Source organism: Anser brachyrhynchus (assembly GCF_964034855.1).
Source record: "Anser brachyrhynchus genome assembly, chromosome: 4".
NCBI lineage: Eukaryota > Metazoa > Chordata > Aves > Anseriformes > Anatidae > Anser > Anser brachyrhynchus.
This window is the reverse complement of record NC_137698.1, coordinates 24,497,941-24,520,684: the sequence shown is the minus strand read 5'-3', so window position 1 is coordinate 24,520,684 and position 22,744 is coordinate 24,497,941. Positions and strand designations below refer to the sequence as shown.

The 22,744-nt window shown below is 35.3% G+C and overlaps 1 protein-coding gene and 1 long non-coding RNA gene across 17 annotated transcripts in view; one reads left to right on the top strand and one right to left on the bottom strand.

The window, feature by feature from the left end:
• The window catches only part of LOC308194475, a 112,800-nt gene that overhangs the window by 76,605 nt on the left and 13,451 nt on the right, over nucleotides 1-22,744 (top strand). For 12 of the 16 annotated variants that reach the window (XR_013950546.1, XR_013950549.1, XR_013950550.1 and 9 more), the window contains 3 exons: nucleotides 16,975-17,077; nucleotides 21,257-21,363; nucleotides 21,615-21,863. This is a non-coding gene — a long non-coding RNA (uncharacterized lncRNA). Of the gene's footprint in view, nucleotides 1-16,974; nucleotides 17,078-18,343; nucleotides 18,524-21,256; nucleotides 21,364-21,614; nucleotides 21,864-22,744 lie in introns of all 16 variants that reach the window. The other 4 variants (XR_013950547.1, XR_013950548.1, XR_013950556.1 and 1 more) reach the window with 2 other exon arrangements.
• Nucleotides 682-22,744, bottom strand: part of VEGFC (vascular endothelial growth factor C) — an 81,694-nt gene continuing 59,631 nt past the window's right edge. Inside the window, 4 exon segments of the mRNA XM_080590474.1 lie at nucleotides 682-1,202; nucleotides 5,427-5,757; nucleotides 6,189-6,298; nucleotides 10,041-10,192. Of these exon segments, the coding sequence (XP_080446600.1) occupies nucleotides 1,088-1,202; nucleotides 5,427-5,757; nucleotides 6,189-6,298; nucleotides 10,041-10,192 (708 nt within the window). The 3' untranslated portion in view covers nucleotides 682-1,087.

The following is a 22,744-nucleotide window of genomic DNA, read 5'->3' as shown; positions in this document are numbered from 1 at the left end:
TAGAGTTGAAGATGTTTGATTTTGCGTTCTCTTTAACTCAGAGTAGTTCTGACTATTTTTTTATGTAGAGTAGATGTCATTTCATACTGGATTCATGGAAGTCCTCTCACGTTCCCAGTGGAATGTGAAATGTACTATTTCCCTTCAAAGTATTTTTGCACACGCAGATTTTTGACCAAGATAACTGACTATATGAAAGGCTTAAAGTGCATCAAAGCATTCTGAATTATTTAGTAGTATACAGCCTGTAACGTTATATAAAAAGCATAGTTGGTGTTTCTACTTTCATACTAATAACCTTCAACAGATCATTGTTTTATATTATTCTTTAGGAATACTAACAAGAAATGAAATAAAGGGTGTACATAGTGGAATGTGAACAGTTACTGCTGTCCTTATCCTTGCGCAAGGTACAGGATCTCCAGTGTTTTCATTAGTTATTAACTATATTTGCTTTGCTAGTTTCCTTCTGAAGACAAGTATACCACTGGATTATGAAACACTAAGTATAACTCCTTGTATTTCAAATGACATATACAACAGATTCAAGAAAATGCCTGCAGTCTTCTTCTCTTAGAAGTACTTTCTCTTAACATATTTCTCCTCATTTTTAGGACTTCAGTAACATAGCTGAAATGTAGTTCCTTTCTATAGGTAGATGATCAAACGTTCTCAGCATTATATAATACAATTTCCATTTTATTTTAAACATACTTTGCATGATATAAAAATATTGATCACAGTGAACTTTAACAATTGTTACTGTTATAAACAGAAATGCTGCACAATGGTTTTAGTGGAAATAAATTATATAGTCATTATCTCTTTAAAAAAATCACAAGAAGGAGAACCTAGGCTGTTTGGTCATTGGCAGAAAATAAGTCCTTACTGAGTTCTTTACAAAACTTGAACCCCAGTTATTTTCTACATTTGCTTTCCACATCTTCAGAAAAGCACAATGTATCTGTCTCTGAAAGCCCCACAGGGTCTCTGGTGAACATTTAATTCCAAATATTTGCAAAGTTTCTGTCGTTCTTTTGTTCTAGTGGAAAAATGTACACCAAAATAGCAAGTAGTGGTCTCTTCACTAATTCATAAGTGGTCTTTTCCAATATGTGGGTACACAGCGGCATACTTCTTCACTAAAATAAAATCCAGCATCACAGCGTTTCGTTCGAACTGTACATGGCGGTCTGTAACAACTAAAGAAATGAAAAAAGTGTGCATTAATAAAACATGATCATTTATATTAACCTGGAGTATAAATCTGTGTGCATTTACATTGCCATTGCTCAATGGGAAGTTTTATTCCCATTAATACATATCCTTTGACTTCTGTTTGTGTTCTGGGGACCACTTTTAATTGGCCTATTCTTCCAAGACAATTCCAAAAGACAGTGGCAAGAATCATTAATGTTATTGAAGAGAAATAGTTTCATTGCAAGAAATAACCAAGAATATTTTTAAAGTATTGCCTGGTTGTAACTGCATTCTAACCTTGAGTATCACATCTTTTTTTTTCCCTTTCAATTTTGAAAATACAGTAATGTTTTCTGCATTTAAATTGGTTTGTGATGAGCTTGCATACTGTATCCTGCCAGTCTGAGGTGGCAACCTAGAGTCCTTTGATAGTCAAATGTACCATTTTCCTACCCAGGACTGCTTCTTACCTTAATGCAGTGGGCCTAAGAGATTTGTATATGTTTGTTACTCTGTGACTCTGATCTTCAAAAAGAGAACATACTTTCTTCAGGCTGCAAACTCCTATAACCACTCTCTGAGTTCAGTAGTGTTATATCTATCTATACCTCATATTGCATCTATGTGGATTCTAAAGTAAGGTCAGAGCCTTCATACTTATGACAAATCTGACAGGAAAAAGAGCAGAAATAGCCTCTTTTAGTTTAAAATAATTTCAACAAAAATAATGCCCGAGTATCTAAAAAGCAGGAAAATTTTTCCTTGACTGAAAAATAGAACTTATACAAAGATAATATCTGTGGTTGTCCCTGAACTCCTCTTCCTTTTCCTTTTTTATTTTTTTATTCTTTTAAAACAAGAACTTGACCTAAAATAACCTTGCAATAACAATGCTAAATACTTTCTGGTGTATAATGAAGACAAAGTACAAGCCTGTTTTTTTATTTTGTTTTGTTTTCAGACACTGGCAATGAGTCAAAAGACAAAAGTATATGTTTCAAATTTCAACAGAGTTATACTTAAAACTTATATTTAAATAATGTGTGCTTGTTTGTGAAATAGTGATATTGCTAACTTCAGTTTAAAGACATTACAGTACACTACACTAAGGCAATTTCAGTATCCTTTTCCCTAGGCACTTTTTTGCTTCAGGCTTGAGGGTACTCTTATTATTGTCGCAGATAAGTTAGTATGTTGCATGCTTGTTTTGGATACCAAATTACCACTTTGCAATAATTTGTTTATGATATGAGGTCTGGATTACAGTTATGTTAATTCAAGCCAGTTAGTTCAAACAATGAACTTGGCTACGAAGAAAGCAATAAGGAACAAGGAAGGCTGCAAACATGGCATTTATTAACTAGTCATGTCTTGTTCAGTGTTTTCAGTGTCATTAATCATAGATTATTTCACCAGTGTGGTCTCTGTAATTAAGAGAGTAACTTTACTTTGTGCTAACCTAAGTCTAAGTCATAGATACTTGAGATCAGCCTAACAGCTCACAGGAACCTGTCAGAGCCCTACTGACCAATCAAGTTTGGAAACAGTGGTAAAAGGCACGAAAATCTTATTGTCACTTGAGAGAGAGAGAAAACAAGGGAGCAAGTAAACTTTACTGTTATGTTTGCCAAAGGATCTAATACTCTCTGCAAATCAGCCAGAGGCTTATACTGGGAAAAAGATATTCCTTAGTGATGCAATGGATGAAACACTGAGCTCGTTTGTCTTTTTAACTTTCATGGCAGAGACAGGCAGACTATTTAATGTACTGAGTGATAGTACAATGAAATAAGAAAAAAGAAAAGATGATAGACAAAGTCAAACTCCCCTATGACACACTGCACAAAATAAAAAGCAGTCATGTCATCATTAAATATGTGGTGTCTGCTTTGTTTAGGCATCATGCCTGCTAGTGAACTGTCAACTTCAACTCAACTTGCAGTTGAGAGATGCTATAAAGCATCTCTCCCAAGTGAGTGTCTCAGTTCTGGCAGCAGTCACACACCAGTTACTTGCAGTCTTATCCTTGTTTGGGACACTTCAACAGAGCAAAAAACTCCCCCTCCTCTCCTCCCTCTAAAATCCTTTGCAGATAAGGTACCTAGTCATCTGGCCACACCATAACTGGCCAAAATCAATTTTAATGTGATGGTACAGGGTGAGTAGTAGCACGATCATTGTAACTATATAAACGTGACTTTCTTAGGAAACTGCTGAACAACAGACCGGGTATTTCAAAGATTTAGACTGAATATTGTTTATTCAGTTATTATATGGGCGCTCTTATGTGGCTGATGTCTGTTTTGATGAGAACAATCTGAGCATGCTGGAGTGTGCCACCCGTATGTATACTGTTGCGGTGAGTCAGTGGCAACTTTTTATTTTTGGTCAGTAATTGTGATTTTTTGCTACCAAAAGAAAAATAAAAAATCCAATCCAGGTTTGAGATTTTGGAGAGTCTAACATCTCCACAAATGCAACTAAAGTAAAAATGCTACTTTTAATGACGGTAACGAGCACCTTGACAGTCAGTAAGTTTTAGTGTTATTTTATTTTTCCCTCCTATCCTGTGCTTTGTAAATGGGTTTTTATCCCTGTCCTCTGGAGCATACTCTAACATTATGTATTGTACCTAAAACACCTCTGCCTCTAAACATTTAGGTGCTTCCAAACCAGAATCTGTAACACCCCTCTCTCTCTGCACAGGGAGCTGTCTAGGACAGCTGCCTAGGTCTTCTAGGTCTTAGAAATCTTATTATTAATCTTATTAGAAATCTTATTATATATATATATGTATATATTATTATTATAAGAAATTATTATTAATCACAAAGTTATAGAGCAGCACCTCCATTTACTTGGTCTCATAACAGGAAGGGATCTTTCTTGCAAAAGACAAACAATGTTGTAGGTATTTTCCTTTTTTACAAAAGGTTGTGGATTGTGGACAGAGCTAAAATGCGAATACTCTAAGTTCTTTATTAGGAAGGAGGAGAGATCAAATCTTCTATTTCCCTTGACAGTGCTACTGTTTACAGAGCTATTGATTGTAGACCTATAGAGTTACACTTTAAGCAAATCTTTCTCCACACAAAGAAGTAGAAGTTATAAATAGGATACTTATAGCTGTTTCTTATATCATATTGTATTTGAAAGTAAGAAAGAGATTCAAACTTTATTATATCAACCACAAGAGAGAAAAACAAATAACGCCAGTTGTTAACAATCTTTTTTTCCCCCCTTTCTTCAGCACAGCTCTCATTCCTGATATTAGACATGTTGTCTTAATTTCACGATAAACTAACGTGGACATAACTGTCAATTACATGTTTTATGAAAACAATGCATATGGCTTACTTTTGATAAGCTACAAATAACCAGAGATATTTAAATCTCCCTATTTTCCATTTCCAATGAATAAACATTTCTGGAAATGTTAAATGAAATTAATACAATAGAAATAATTATGATATATTAATAAATAGAAGTGATCCTTCTCCTCCAAATAGCATAGTCTATGTTTTAACAAATTAACTTTACAGAAAAACTTACCTCAACAAAATTATATAAGGCAGAAATAATATTGTTTGTTTCTTAGAACCTAAAGTCATTTAAATATTTATGTATATAGACTGCTACCTCTATTGATGTAGCAGTCATGGAAGGAAAAGCTCCTGTGATATATAAATAAATTTCAGAGTTTCTTGCCTGGCCAAATTCCATTTTAAAGGATGAATGTGTACATATAACTGTAAAGTTATATATATATGCCTTTTCACAGAAATCACCCAGAGCTAAGAGACTTTTTATGTACTCATAAATCTTTAGCATCAATTGAGTGAAGTGAAGGATATGCAGAATTGTAGAAAACAAAACAAATGATTATATCTCCAGAACTCACTTCTGAAATCTAATTAAGAATAATTTTGTTCCTGGAAATAAAATAAGTGGTACTTTTAATCTTTTTTTTTTAATGTTACTTAATTTTCATCAAAAGAAAAGAGATTAACATGAAGTACTAGTAAGAGAGAGTATAAGAAACCAAGCATGCTGTAAAATATTTATTCTGCCTAGTAGTTTCCTCTGAGATATAAAAGTTATAGAAGATAAAACTGAAGAGAGGCTTACAATTTATGGCTACAAAATGATTCAGCAAAACAGCTAATAACACAACCCCAAATTTTATACCTTAGGCACAGCGAAAGAGATGAAGACTGATGTTTTACCTGCATGTCTGATGATGGAATCTTTTTCCTTTTAAGAAGCATTTATTGGGAGATTCTATACATTCACAGATGCATTTTGCAGGATTTAGTGGCTGATGTTTGGGACAGGTCTTTTTACATACACACTGGCACTTATCTTCATCAAATTCTTTGCTGGGTCCACAGGAAGCAGGGAGAAGTTTGTTTTTGCACATGCACTCACACGATGCTCTGTCTAATTCTTTGTGAGGTCCACAGCTTGAGGGCTGCATGCCTCCTTTGCAGACACATTGACAGGTTTCTTCATCCAGCTCTTTGTTTGGTCCACAAATATGGAATCCATCAGATGTGTCTGGAAATACAACAGAGAAGTTACACGAGTATCAGAATTTTGTTTCGTCCTATTCCCATATTTTTAAGTGGAGAAATGGTAGTAAATTCTTACCTTTCAAGGTGTCTGGAAAACAAACATAAATCAAAAGACAGGCAACATTATGTAACAGTATCAATAAAGAAAAATATTAATCTATTTAGGTTGCCAGAGAAGTTGTGGATGCCCCATCCCTGGAGGTGTTCAAAGCCAGGCTGGATGGGGCCCTAGGCAACCTGATCTAGTGCGTGGCATCCCTGCTTATGGCAGGGGGGTTGGAACTAGATGGTCTTTAAGGTCCCTTTCCAACCCAAGCCATTCTATGATTTAGTTCTCAACTCTTAATTTCTTTACCTTCTTTAGGTAAATCAAACAATGGAACTACATTTAATCTGCTAAGCAAAACTACCTACCAGAATCGCCAAGGTGAGAAGAGAAACCAAAATCGTGCTGTGCCAAACATCTGCAAATTTGATTATTCCAGATATGATTTTTTGGACAGGTCTTGTTTGCCACGTGACACCTATGGAATGAAATATACAGTTGGTTTGCTACCATAACAAATCAAGACGAAATTGATTTTAGGTGCTGATTGCATTTGTTTCCCTCCGTTACAAAATGCCTTTCAAAGGTTCATTCATAATCTTATTTTTAACTCCTATCAAGTCTGCTACTAGTTAAGGTTCCCCCCAGTAGGGGAATCTTCAACCATTTGCTGAAGATACCTTCTCACATTTCAATTTTTAGCTTTAACTTCTAGGAACTGATACTTGTACTTTCTAACCCTTGAATGTAAGCCTTATATATAAAATAGAGCAGTATAAGAAGTATTTGCATGTCAAATACCACATAGGTGGGAACTGGAATAATTTTCTACGTTGCTTTTTAGCAGGACATGACAGTTGATAATAGTTTCTGAATCAATGGTGTAGACTAAACTCAATTTTCTAAAATGTAACCAGATTCTCAGATTCTCTTCCCCTTTACATGATAGTTGTGTGTCATTAACTGATTATTTCTCATCAGCCTCTCAAATCTTGGCCAGCTTTCTTGACTCTAAAGAGTTGGACCTCAGCAGTGATGAAGTCACTTTAGAAATGAAATAAAATACACAATTTAACAGTTTAGTGCTCTGTACCTGCTAGAGTTTTGTAGCCAACATAGTGGTGCCAAAGAAAGCAAAAAAATCCTAACAGTAGCTAATCTCTTTAAGGGATGTGAAACAGCTAGTAGGTCCACCACATAAGAATATTTATATGTATTATCTATCTGATCTTCCTTGTTTGCAATTTCTTTATCACCACAGATGCCCATTACAACTTTTAACGCATCCTGCCTAACTTCACCCATCCAGGCTGTGTTGTTAATTCATTGTTTCTAGAGTATTTCTAAAATTCTCATCTGTTAAGACAGCACATACACTACCCATTTTAAGCACTTTCTCATTTTCCTGAGAGCAGCAGCATTACTCACACATTCAAAAATGCAGGTGCTAGGACATTCTTCCTTGATTATCATTCAACCACATTAAACAACTCTTTGCCTGTAGTTTAACATCACCCTGTAACACTTCCTGTTTTATCAAGCTGGTGTTTTCTGATTTCATTCTGCTAATGATCTCATTCTTGCTCCCTCACTTGGCATACATGCCTTTTTGCCTGTCTCCTGTTGCAGCTTGAGAATTTATAGGCATGTAATTGTATTCTGTTAAACACCCACCCCCCAAATTGCACCTGGAGCAGCCTGGCCATAGCCAGGCATGTTTAAAACTTTATATGGAAGGCAATTGTCAGAAGGGTAACACTGTGAGAAAACACCAAGAACACATGAACCATAATAAGATGATGCTGATACGAAAACTAAGAACTTGAAGAGAACCATACGTATTTCAACATCAAGATTGGAAACAACTAGCAAAAGAAACTGCAACTACTTTCCTTAGAAATTGTTTGGCTGCTAGGACAGAAAATTACTGGGGGACATAGCTGAAATTTTAAAATCTTATTGTAACCTTTTAGGAAAGTTAAGAGGGCTTAAAAATCAGAGGAAAAACACTTTGGAAAAAAAAATCACTACCTTCTTTCCTAACCATTATCAACTCAAAATAAAATAAAATAATAAAATAAAAAAGCATGCTAAGGCATTACCTGTCATTGTAAAGACAGATGATGCACAGGAGGGAGAAACATTTAATGTGTACAACAAACCACATCTAAAATACGCCTGTCTGCTCTGTAAGTACCTATTTACACTACCATGGGAAAAAATGGTCATCATAGAGACTTGGAGCTGAATGATACATATTGAAGACCATGCCCTCCTCTCCTGCTCCACTTCCTGCCCTGCCAAAATCACCAAAAAAGTGACAATTTTCTAACTGAGTTGCACATCTTGATGAAATTCTGTACAGAGAAGGGTACAGATTAAGATGCCATTAATCCAGAAGGTATTCAGAAACATTGGTTAGCATGAACTGACATGCCTCAGCCCCACAAGTATGTAGTGGTAGCTACTACTTATTAAGAGGAAATAAACAGAACAAAGTGGGAGAACAGGCAAAGACCTGGACCTTAATTCGCATGATGAAGTTGTGCAGAAAACCTATTTCATACAAAAAAAGAGCAACTATTTATAATCTGTCTTACAAGTCATTTTTCTCTTTCTAACATGTGCATCATGGCACAGACCAGCCTTCAATTCCTACTAGATGCCAAGTTTACTAGCCTAAAAGCAGAATTTACACTCTTAGGCTTTTCTTTCCAATAATACATATGCATGTTATTATTATACTTCTGTTAAAATGAGAGGTACAGAAATACATGCACACTTGCAGATCTGCCACTGTGACAAGAATGTAAATTAAAAACAACAACAACACACAGAAAACAGTGGGATTCTGAAAAGAATACAGGCACTCATCAGCAACATGTAAATGGCTTTAAGTTTAAAAACAACGATTTCTAAAATGAAAATAGGGAAAAAAAATAACCACAAAACCCAAGGAGCCCGAGTGCTTCAAGAGTCTGGAAATGAAAGTAAAGATAATATTTAACAGTAGACAAGGCCTGTGTGTGTTCTGATCTACAGGACAGTCAGCTGGCCAAAGTCTATGCTTACTTCCCTTTAACTATAGGTAGCTCTTTCATGCATAGAATAAGCTCCTGTAATAGTAATTATAATCGTTCTTACTCTGGAAGCTGCCAACAGTCAGCATAATTTTACTTCATTATTGACTCACAGATTTTGACTTTTTATAATCTGTTAATTATGCAATCAAACTATAAATAGATTTATTCCCTAGTATTTTTCTAATCCACAGTTTATGATCCACATTTTGATACACAAATTTAACATCCAGATTTTAACTGATTGAACAAATGCAAAGAGGAAGACCTAGCTTGCTTCTATGGGTGTTTTAAACTATTCACTCATCTTATTAAAAATATATGTAATTAATTCCAGTTCAGCTTTTAGTCATTGGTCTTCTATAAAGCAACTGGTAGCCTCTTAGGTATGTTTGTTCTACTAAGTATGTATACACCATGAAATCACCACTCAGTCCTGTGAAATAACGGGAGTAAGTCCTTCAAATGTTTTAATGACAATTACTTCAGTGCTAAAATACTTTTGTGAGTTTTTTCTTTCAAAATCACCACGACTATGAACTACTCAAATTCATATGTCAATTCTGTGGACTGCCCATTAACAGTGTGCTTCCCCTTCCCACTTTATTTTGTTTTCATTTCTGGCATGTGAAAACATCCAAAAAGATTTTTTGTCAAATATTCCCTAAGAACAGGATTTTTCTTTTAACAGCTTTTTAAAAAATATTATTATTATTTTAACAGGAAAATACAGTTTTGAGGGGAGCATATTATCTACTCCTTATTTGTAAAGTCACTATTTTTGATAGCTTTTATTTATTTTTAAGAAGTTGATTTTTTGGGGGCCTCAATTGCATTTTTGCTGTTTCCATGGAGGGAAAACAAACAAACCAACTCATTAGTATTCTTTTTTCTTTTCTTTTCTTTATTTATTTTTTATAGCGACCTATCCCCAGTTTACCCACTGGGTAAAAAGATACTGTGTTAATTACTAACATTCTTTCCATGTAAACCACCATTAGCTCCTTTGCAAAATGCATTCTGCTACTACTAATGTATACAAGTTCACCTATGTTAACTGTGGAAGCTTCCAGCAATATTTTAAATTTAATTACATATGCCTGCTTGTAAGGTGAAAGGAAAGACAAGTCTCATACTTACTGGGTTTGTGTTGCTGGCAAGGAACGTCTTATGATAGAATGAACTTGTCTGTAAACATCCAACTTAGACATGCATCGGCAGGACGTGTGATTGGCAAAACTGACGGTTACAGGTTTGGGGCCATGAGAAAGAGGCACTGTAATTTCAAACAACTACAGAAGGGAAAGCAAAGAAAAGAACTTTTTTATAGACCAGTAACAGTACAGCTAAAGATAATATAATGACATAGACAAACACCAATAGGGAAGTTAAGCTTGGGTTTTTGTTCTCTACTATCATTCAGTTCAATATTCAATGATACTGCTAAATAATTACTAAGTAAAAAAAAAAAAATACAATATCTACGTTATAACAATTAACATTTATAGTGTTAAATCCTGTTATATGCCAGTTTGCTTACTATGACATTAGAATCAAAGATGTTAAAAGATGAAAATTTATGAAGAACTCATTCTTCTAGAGGAAATTACTTCAAATTGGCAGTCTTTGTAATATCCAAAATATAGTATTTGAAAGACTCTTCAAAAATTTGGAAAACAAGAATAATTTAAAAAGGGGATAAACTACAACATAATACATCAGTTGCAAAATTACAGAGCTTGTATAAAACAGCAACATATCAGATTTAGATCAAAACACTTTCATATAAATGAGTTTTGAGATACACATACCATATTTTTGACTTTCTAGTATTTATATCAGTGAAAATTATATGGTCACCCTAATAGAACGCATCTTGAACTATGAATATATTTCCAGAATATTAAGAAATAATATATTTTAATGAAATGCAAAATAACAAAAGCCTAATTTTAGTGGGAAATGTAATTCAGTGAGTCAAAGAAGATAACGTCAGTGATGTCTTCTGGAAAAACTCAACGTGGGATAACAGAAAACCACCAAGACACATTTCACTATTTAATTTGGGTCATCTAATTTTAAGAAATTAAGAAAATGTCATTACAAAACTAAAATCTCAATAGTCTACCAAAAAGTTAGGACAGATACATTAGGTCAAAGTCTTAAAAACTATTTTTGGTGGTATTTTTAATACAATAGTACACTGTTGCCTTTTAGGTGTGCAGTCACATTTCCAAATACATTTAAGAATATTTCTGAATAGTCTGGGGCCTTCAAAAATATGGTCATTAGTTATTTTTCCAGTTTCAGTTGATAAGATTGTGTAGCAACACATTAATTTTTAGCTCGAATCTGCAATGCTTTTTTATAATATATTTTATGCTTTTTTTTTTTTTTTTTACTGTCAGTAACTTTATAGTATGGCATATAGGCAGCTTGCAAATGTAATGAAAACACTGATCATTTTAAATTACTCAAAATGCAAAGTACATCTTCAGGATGTCTTGAACAGAAAATCTTACGTAGGAGTACACAAGTGAGCCTGGGTGCTAATAAGCATGCAGGTACAGCTGTATGGGGTGTATTCACCAAGGACCCACAAGGTAAAGAGGTGCTTGTACAGCCCACGATAAAGTTCATATCATTGCCATACCTAAATTAGGCAATTTAAACCTAAACTTTGTAAAGGGCTTTCAACTCTGACAAATATCGATTTTACAAAATGAATTTTGGAAGTATTGAGTGACTGTATCTTTAAAAAAGTTTAATGTTGTGTCATAAAAGAACTGATTTGGCAGAAGTACTATATTTGCATTTTATTCTGTTACAGAGGATTATAATGCTATTAGCTTTCCTGCAAGAAGTACTACATCCCTTATATTAGTTTTTTTTTTCCAATAGAATCTAAAAATGCAAAATTATATATCTTTGCTTCTTTAGAAGGAAAAACCAAACAGAAGATAGTTTCCTGCATCTTCCATGTACTGTTGGAAAAAAGCTATCCATCTATGGAGCTACCATGAAAAGAGTTTATCTTGACAGAGAGCCTTGTCAACAAAGAATATTAACATTTAGATTCCTGTTCCCGTTGCAAAATAAATAACCCTTATTAAATTTTGGGGTCATTATAAAGGCACAAGTCCACTCGTAGTTTAAAGTTTGGTACTAATAAAATGAATGCAAAATCAGTGCCTGCCTCCCTTAAACATAACTATCACCAGGCAAACTTCCAGGCTTTTCACTAAGTTCAATATAGACTTCTGGAAAGAGAAATTATATCAACTTTTTATTATTCTTATAATCCTTCTTGGCTTACAAATCAATATTGGCTCCTTTACCCTCATCTGTTATAAATATTTTTAAATTAATCACAAAAGGCATTCTCACCAACGTCTCATCCAAAAAGAGCAATAATCATAACACAGAGCTATCCTTTTCATACTAATATTTTTAATATGAAAATAAATTTAGGTACCTATTCATTTCTCTTAAAAATATCCACCTATTTGAAGATCATCATAGGTTTGGTATAACACACAAACAAGAAATCGGAGAGGAGGGTGTAAAGAGACAGAAAGGACCACATTTGTGAAAAATAGCTTTCACTTCTACATACAGTACACATTTGAGAAAATACATGCTGAGGTTTTTGGCTGTTCTTTAAATCCTGATCTCTAAAGAGATGGCAAAAGTCAAAGTCATCTGTGTATGCAAGAATTCCATTTTATTTTAGTTTTTTTAAACAAGTTGTGCTTTTGGAAGGACAGTACAGCCATTAAGACTTCTTTAAAAAATTGGCCATCTACGAATTTATAGAATCAAAGGACTTTATAATGCATTAAATATCTTGTAAAAAAGATTCTTAATACACATATATGAACCGAAGGGCAGATCAAACACTAGGGCTGGACAAAGAATATGCACTTTATCACAATATTACACATAAAAAGAGAATCTTCTGCTTTTTCTGCTCTCCTATGACAACATGAATTTGCTTTTTCAAAGCTGAAGTAAAAATCCACTAAAACCCACTAGTTCTAACTAATAAAATTTAGTAGCTGAAGATAAGAGTGATTGTTTGCATGGACCAAACTGCAGCTTCTTGAAAAAAGAGCATGGTCTATTCTTCCTTTGCTCTAGGAATACATCAGTCTGCCATGCTGCAAAGTGTAACAGACTCCAGACCACTGGAGATGGCAGTGTAGGACCGCTGCTACAATCCCCAAGCACCTGTTGGGCTTCTGGAGTACACTAAGAGAAATTTAATTTAAAATCCTCAGACTTCCCAATTGTGAGCTGAAAAGAGGGTGGGCATGAATTTTCTTCATCTACATTTATCCTTCCATTTAAACTGTGAAAGGTATCAGTTTAGATGTGAATATTGCTAACAACTGTTACCATTCAGTGGTAAATACAAAAGACCCTACTTAAGCAATGGAAAGTAAACTAGCTTCCTTATTCTCATAGAATAACCTTCAATTTGTTCAATAAAATTCTGTTAACAGCATATTTTACATCACCTGCTTGCAGCTACTGCTCACAAATAAAGCCAATAACCCAAGCCCACCTATTTATGTTAGAGATTATAACATATTATATTTAGTATTATATTTATGGGCCTCACTTTCAGAAAGTGCTGAAGATGATACGTGGACTAGCATTTTGAAAACAAAAAAATCCTTAATGAAAATGATAAAGCACTGGGATTGGAATTATTGATTTGTTCTTCCTTCATATTTTAGCATGTCTGCACATGCTATTAGGATACTATATTCTGATGCATTCTGGAAAAGGAGATATTTATTCTTCTCTTCTGATAATGAAAAATATATCAAGAAGAGATTTCACAAGAAATACATTCTTGAAAAGTAATCTGCTACAGAAAATATATAACTCCGAATAATTCTGCTTAAATAATCTCTGGCATTTTGAAATAGGATCCATTCTGAAAAAAAAAAGGCATTGCTCTCAACTGATAGCAGCATCTCTAAGTCCAATTAAGTTATTTAAGTGAAAGTGAATATACATAAACTGAGTTTGAATTATTATCTCAATAAATCACTTCAAGTTAGGTAAGATCTGACGTTCTGTAATGCTTTCTGGTTTTGTTAGTATCTCTAATTTATTTCTTGCTAATCTTCTTCATCCAATAGAGCAATACGTTTAACATCTGTTGTCACTACAGGGCATACATAACAATACCTAACAGCCAAATGTCAATATCCAGAAAGGACTGTTGTATAAGAAATGCACCACAGCATCTGAGCAGGACGCTGGTTCTTGACTGCCTTCTTTTCTGGCACCATTGCTGGGTGGCTACTGTTCCTGTGGGTACCTCCTCTCAAGAGAGCAGATGGTTAATATTTCTGTCTGATTCCCCCATTCAGTAAATGATTGGTTTCACCGTATTCTTAAATGCTCACAAATCTGCCCTTCCTTCTCAGCTTCAAATGATAGTAAAAATTAGGCTAATTCATGCTACAGACAATAAGGGGAAAGACATTTCCATCAGGTCAGTTCTTCAGGGGCTATTGCATAAAGACAGATACTCAGGATGAAAGGCTGCAAAGAATGAGCTTCAATCTCCTGAAGAACATGAAATCTGACAGTAGGAGGTATTCGGGTAGGTTTTTTTTTTTTTTTCCCAAGGTGGAGAGCTTTTATGGCTCAAAGTTTTGAGAAAATGTGAATAATTATAGTACATTAAACAGCAAATTAAAGTACATGCAATAAGTATTACTAGAGTTAGAGGCAAATATTCAAAATTTAAAAGAAAAAATTAGACTCAACTTGCCCATGCTGTTCTGTATTTACATGCTACCAACACTACATTAAGGTCAGGAAACCGATGGAAAACAACCACCACAGCAATATGTGATAACTAAAGAGTATTATATACATATAACATGAAAAAAAATAATTACAGTTAAAGCTCTGTTCCAGCCTCTTCCACATGAGCTAATACTGTCAACATATATCAATAACATACTGTATATATCAATATATCACAAATACTAATGGAATCTCTACACAACTGAAGAACAGCTATAAAACATATGGGGTTAATGCATTTCACAGGAACTGAACACATTCCATTCAGCCAGTCTAAGGCTGTTTTGTAACAGACAACTAGCCTGCAGGTCTTCCAGTCTTTCTCACCCCTCCCAGTATTCCTCTACAAAGCACTATGTTCAGCCCTTGTTTCCTTAGGTCTAAACCCAGTATGATTCTCCATGCCAGTCTCCCGTCACTTCAGCCCAAACATAGCTTTTCTTTCAGCCAGCCAGCCTGCAAAGCTCAATTCCCTTCCCTGTTTTTGGGCTCCTTCACGTAATTCCTAGCACACGCAAATCTTGTCCCACCTCCTTCTGAATCAGCCAGGTTCCTTCCCTCCCACCATGATAAAGATAGATGTATTAATGACAGGTTCGCCCTAAAAAAAATACGATTTAGGTGTCTATATCTGAAACTGCATAGTTGTTCAACTCTAAGTTATAAAGTGCTCTAGTCACAAATAATTCCAACTCTCCAGTTTCATGCATCTCCTAGGTCTTAAAAAAAAAAAAAAAAAGTATTTTTTCAGTCCTAAGAGCATGCAGATTGTCCTGAAGATAACAAAACACATATTCCTAATACAAATGAACAAGTGTCATATACTTTGCCTAAAACCAGGAAACATTACAACTTTTTCAGAGAAGAAAAAAATCTAATATTGTTTTTGTTGGCCCCTTTAATTTTCTTTAAGTATCATTTTATGCTGACCCCTCACTACAAGAAGGACATCGAGGTGCTGGAGTGTGTCCAAAGAAGGGCAATGAAGCTGGTGAAGGATCTAGAAAACAGGTCCTATGAGTACTTTGAAACTACCTTAAAGGAGGTTGTAGTGAGGTGGGGGATCAGGCTCTTCTTCCAAGCACCAAGTGATAAGATGAGGGAAAATGGCCTCAAGTTGCATCAGGGGAGGTTTGGGTCGGATATTAGGGAAATTTCTTTACTGAAAGAGTTGTGCGGCATTGGAATAGGCTGCCCAGGGAAGCAGTTCAGTTACCGTACCTCAAGGTCTTCAAGAAATGTGTAGATGTACAACATAGTAGCATGGTTTAACAGTGGACTTTAGCACTAGGTTAAAGGTTGGACTAGATGATCTTTGAGGTCTTTTCCAACCTGAATGATTCTATGATTCTCTCTCATTCTGGTCTAAGAAGCAGCAGAACCACAACTTTGGCTGAAGTTTTAAAGCAAAAAAACAAGAAAGTAAAAACAACACATCAAGCTGAGTCAGGTGTCTGGCACAGACATCACCTATTATTAAAGAACAGGAAAGTTAGGCTGAGAATGACAATAGAGTAATTACCCAATGGGGTAAACTGGGTACTCCTAACACTAGGCTGCTTAAACTATAATTGTTTACCATTGAACATGATAGTGTGCGACTATAAATGATGTTTTTTTCCTTTTTCTTTTTTTTGTCACAAAAAGATTGAAGAGCCTTGTACAGTAAATTGCAACAAAATCATCCACTTCTGAGTAAAAACTATAGTGATATTAAAGCAAGAATTTTGTGCCAAAATCATCGCAGTAATTGATACTATGTGGATTTTCAAAAAGCTTTGGTTGCAGGACTTCTTTTAAAGAATATGTATTTTCTGTAGGTTCTACTGACCATTATCAAGATGACTTGATATCCTTTCTCCTTGTACAGAACATACATACAGAATAGAAAAAATATATCCTATATATAGAATGAGAGATTTATATTTCCTTTCCATCACAACTTTTTCCATGTCTACAGTATAAGAAAATGTGATTTAATTATTGATCAACATCACATGTTAAGTTATCATCAAATCTTATGTATCTGCTAAATATACTCTAGATCTTAAAGCTGATTCTTCTTCAGGTACCATCTTTTTATCAAAGTCTCTTCAGATACTAATGGTTATTTTTACATTTATTTTTCAAAGCATTATGACTTTGTTTAATAATAGAAGTGTTAATTATCAGATAGGCTACTGTGAAAGTCAGCTACGAGACTGTCGTTTTATATTGAAAAAAAATGCTTTGCTTTCTACAGAATCACAGAATGGCCAAGGTTGGAAGGGACCTCTGAAGGTCATTTAGTCCAACCCCCTGCTGAGCAGGATCACCTAGAGCACATTGAACAGCATGGCATCCAGGTGGGTTTTGAATATCTCCAAAGAAGGAGACTCCACAACCTTTCCGGGCATCCTGTCCCAATGCTCTGTCAGCCTCACAGTAAAGAAGTGTCCTCTCATATTCAGCCAGAACTTCCTGTGCTTCAGTTTGTGCCCATTGCCTCTCGTTCTCTCACTGGGCACAACTCAAAAGAGACTGTCTCCATCCTTTGACACCCTCCCCTCAGATATTTATACACATTGATGGGGTCTCCCCTCGGTCTTCTCTTTTCCAAGCTAAACAGGTCCATCTCTCTCACCCTGACACACGATAATGCACACTTTACAGAACTTGATTCTATAAATATTTGTAGGCAAATTTCTGTACAATAGTTTCCCTCAGTAACCATCCATATGCACCTGTTTTTGCAATTTAGATTATTTTTTTCTGTGTAGGAACAAATAAACAGGTTCTGTACTTTTATTAATGCTGGCTTTCTCATGTTAATTAAAACAAACAAACAAAAAACCACAAACAAACAAGGAATAGTCATTACATTTAGACCAAAACCTGGTACATCTTCTATGAGGTCAGCTAAATTCACCAGTTGTGACTGATTTTGTTATCCCTGCAAGACATTTACAAATTTATCACTGGATATTTATATTTATAGAAAAGATTTTTATGTACTATATTTTTACAGACTTCTACAGCTATCATTTTGCATTAATAAAAACAGAATCTAAAGATCATCTTACAAGACTGATTTTTTGACTAAATTCATCTGAGCACAACACTAAACGAAAAACAGGAACAGAAAGAGAAAATGATAACCTTTCTCATAAATGAGTATACACAAATCTATCTACAGATAATACTTTGAATATACTATCTTCCCCATCATAAATCTTTCAATCTAGCCAAACGTGAAATACTCATCTTCAAAAACAAGGAAAGGTAATTTTTCTTTGTACATTTGGACTACAGACTCAGAGTCTATAGCTATAGTCCGTAAATGTTTTTACAAATCTCTGGGCATTTAATTACTTTTTATTCTCCATAGGACTGATTTGAAGCAAAAAAGTCAAGTAGTTAGTTCACTATCTAATACATTTCTTAATATATTTCTTGTAACTTTTCAATATCAACAAGAGATATCTGGTCATCTTGAATTCATAATGTCTTAATTATAGAATATGTGTAATATTAAGCTGCATTTTATTCACAAAGCACAACACTAAAATACATGCACTACATACACTTTAAAAGGTTTGAAAAGGCTGTTTTGATTTTTTCTCCTCCCACAGGAGAAGACCTGTAATTTCAATGGCAAATTTCTCTACCTCAGACACAACCTGTAATCAGGTATATTTTAGGTTAAATAGTTATCCTTCATTCCACTGCACCAGCCAAAACTAAAAGACTTGTCCTACAGACCTGAATGTCAGCTGCTTATGCTTGTATTTTCTGCCTCCTAGTACAGACAGGTATGTAATTAAAGAACTTTTCAGACTAATACAAAGGTAAGAGGATAATTAGATCCCTTCTAGAATCACACATGCAATTATTAAACCATTTTTTCCTGAATTTTCATTTTTTTACTTGTAATTTTTTAAAATCCTTGAAGTTCAGCGCATATGTTCTGTGCTGTACTTCTCGAGTGAGAAGCAAAGGTGGCCCTGACTTGTTCCATCCAACCCAAATGGCCTTTGGCACTCTGCAATTACTGTGATGCCAAATGCATCAGTCCCCTTTTCTTTTCAACCTCATTATTTCTTTACTCCTCTTGCAAGAGCTTCCAGGCCAGAACTGTGTGGTACTGCAGACCACCACGTAGAAGACTCTTTCCAGCTTCCACACTGTCACAGTTCTTCCTGTAGCCATTTACAGAGCTGGAGTGGAGAACAGAAACAAGGGTGGGGCAACTTGGAGCTCAGAACGATTTTAACATTAAAAAATAAAATAATAATAATAATTAAAAAAAAAATAATCCAACAGCAGACATGAATCTCCCAATGCTTGATCAAAAAAGCCATCAGCTTTCCAGTCAAACAAATATTTCCATATATTCATCCTCACTAATCATTAGGAAAGCATGTAGTTTTTATTCACTGCATTGATACTTCCTTTCTTCAGATTAGCAGGAGTTCATGCCATACTTTCCAGAAAAAAAACAACTGTTGATTTCTGTACAAAGTATTTCTTTGCTTTGGTGGCTAAATTAATTTATTCAGAAGTATCATAATATGTGTCATTGTATCAGCACACATGAAATTATCACCAGTGACTTCTGAAATATAAAATAATCAAAAAATTTTTTCATATCAATGAAGGAAGCTTACTTATCATTCTAGATATTTTTACAATATAGGATTTATGTATGATTTTTTTCCAGATTTACATTAACCACATTATATTTTCCTGATGGACTGTGGTTTATTTTGGCAAGTTTCCCTTAGATTGATTGACTTTCAGTTTCTATCAATTGTGATCTTTGTACTTCCTAAACTGTTAGTAAGGCTAGCCAAATATAACCGACATAACAGAGCACAATGTGTCGAGAGATTTTCAAGCCAAGGATAGAAGGCTGTTTGATGTCAAAACTCTAAACATCTCTACGCTGGAAAGAATGAAAATAGGTTATGTGAGAAATCATATAATATCATTATTTATTTTACTATCTTTTTTGAAAAAAACACCACCAACAAACACACAGTATTTCAAGGCTTATGTCAGATAAAATAACAGGTAACTTATTTAAAACAATACATTTCATAAATGTTTAGTAGCTAGGGTTCCTTATTCTATCTTCTTATATTTGAATCAATTTTCTTCCAATAAATTTTAACAAAAAAACATTTGGAATTTATATTGATTTATCTCCCACTATTAATAGTAGATACTCTATCGTTACAATCACCAGTCTAATATAGAAAAATGCATGGGAAAAGACATAAATGGTAAAGTTCAAAATGACTGAAAATTCTTGTGACACGTGCATCTCCAAATTGTATAAAGGAATGTCATGTACATCTCAAATATGGCAAACAATGTCAAGCTGCTAACTTGTTTCCTGTGAGAAAAGCTCCTCTAAATCTCATCTCAAACTGTTTGGAAAGATGTTTTCCCTTGAGGGATTATTACTCTAACTATGAAAAAAGATTTAGGATCTTTACATCAAATAATGTGAAAGAAGCCAAAAAACTGTCCACCCTGCCAGCCAAGAGGAAGAATGGAATGAGATGGCTCATTTTTGACATCTCCTCACTGCTTCCCTTCACCCTATAAACAAGTACTTCTAGGTGGGGCATACAAAAAATACAGCTCAGGGACAGGCTATTGTTGCATCAGGTAGTTCCAATCTTTGTAACTGCTGTTGAATTACTAGTGTCATAGAAACAGAGAATGGATATACGACCAATAACAATTTAGGAAAAAAAAATGCCACCACCCAAACTGACCAAACAAAAAAACACCATCTAAAAAAAAAATACAATCAAAACCCATCCAACCACCTTCCTCACAGACCTTTATTAGATAAGCCACCACTTACAAACCTGGGCTATTGCAATGTCATGGATAAAGGAGAAGAAAATGACCTACTGCGTATTATGAATTACCCTAACGGGATCTTCAAATGTTTTCGTAGACCTTGTACCACATCTTAAGAAACTGTCTCATATCCCAATCGTGATTGTATAAACACCCCTTAGCAATTACAAAAACAGTTTTTGTTGAAGCAATTGGTATTAAAAGCAAAGCTGAATATTTTTCTATTTTTCTCTTAATTAAGTTAAGTAGCTAGAAAGGAGAAGCACAGCCAGCACCGGAGAACTGTTGAACTCTCTCTGGACCTCCACAGTGTTCCACAAGCCAATCTGGGAATATCTGACCTAGTCTATTCTCCTGCCAATCAATGATTTGCGCCCCATAAAAGTAATTTCTATGCTTAGCTCTCTTCTTTTTAATTAATTACGATTAAAGCCGATGTCCATTTTCTTTAGATTTTAATGTCTTTAACCAATGCTACGGTTTGCCGTCACAGTAAGATCTCCAGCTGAAAAGTTCATTTCCCATTAAACACTTTTTCTGCAAGGTGAACAGTGTAAGGCTTGTCTTATGGAGTTTATACATCAAAAAATAAGGCTACAAAAAATGGTGACTTATGAAAAGAAACAGGAGAGGCCTGCTTACTAACCATTTGTTTTCATTTCATTCAGGAAAGAAAAGGAAAACAGTAGTAAAGATAGGTGTGCAGGGTACCTGAATTCCACAGAACGGTCTTGAATCCAATACTTTTTTCTTCCTAATGCTCATCTGATATAGGGTAAGCTGTGGTCACGTAACTTTAAAAAGATTTGAGATGATGACAGATGAAGAGATATAGCTATTGCTCTCTTCCTTTTATAAGTTTTTTTTTTTTTTAAACTGCATTCTGTCAAGGACCAGATAAAACTGGAAAGCAGAAGCAAGACAGAAAACTCTGAGATTATATTGCTTGCTTTTACAAAATTGGTAAGAAAACACAATGCTGTTGTCTCTTCTTTCTGACAAGCCTTGTAACATTTTCCTTTTCAGAGTCTCTCAAATCTTTAACTCCGCCTGTATCACATCATTACCAATGACATCACGAACTTAGAAAGAAACTCAGTACCAGTCTAAACATTTTATGCTAGGCAAAAAAATGACTAAGGACTTCACTCAACAGGTATGAAAAGAAAAATGAATCGAACGGGATTATTTACCCAAAGCTTACAATGTATTCCAAGACCAGGAAATCTGTGCAAAATGCAACAACTGTCTCCAACTAGATCATCCTTTCTTCAGGTAAGCTAAACTTCATATATGCCAGATAATAATAATAATAATAATCTGGCCATATTTCTTGGTTTGTAACATGAAAAATGGATTTGCATCCTTCAAGCTACTGGAATTAGGACAGTTGTTAGGGGAATGACTACTACCCTCTTTTGATAGTCCACTACCACCCTCTTTTGATAGTCCAGGCTGGCAGTGATGATATTGATGAGAGAAGCCTGAAGGCTATCAAACAGGACTTTAGGGGACTGGGACGGTTAGTGGCTGGAGCGGGAATACAGGTGGTGTTTTCATCTATCCCTGCAGTAGCAGGGAGGGGTACCGAGAGGACACGGAAAGCCCACCTGATTAACACGTGGCTCAGAGGCTGGTGCCAACACAGAAATTTTGGTTTTTTTGACCATGGGGCGCTTTACTCGGCACCCGGCCTGATGGCCGCAGACGGGTCCCTATCTCTAAGGGGAAAACAAATCCTAGCCCAGGAGCTAGCAGGGCTCGTTGAGAGGGCTTTAAACTAGGAAAGAAGGGGGACGGGGCTGAAAGAAGGCCTGTTGGAGCCGTGCCGGGGGGAACAATGGCAGAGCCGGGGAAGATGGCAATGGCCCAGCTGAAGTGCATCTACACTAATGCACGCAGCATGGGCAACAAACAGGAGGAGCTGGAAGCCATCGTGCAGCGGGAAGGCTATGACTTGGTTGCCATCACGGAAACGTGGTGGGACCACTCTCATGACTGGAGTGCTGCAGTGTCTGGCTATAGGCTCTTCAGAAGGGACAGGCAGCACAGAAGGGGTGGTGGTGTGGCTCTCTATATTAGAGAGTGTTTAGATGTTGAGGAACTTGAGGCTGGGAATGATAAGGTTGAGTCCCTATGGGTTAGGATCAGAGGGA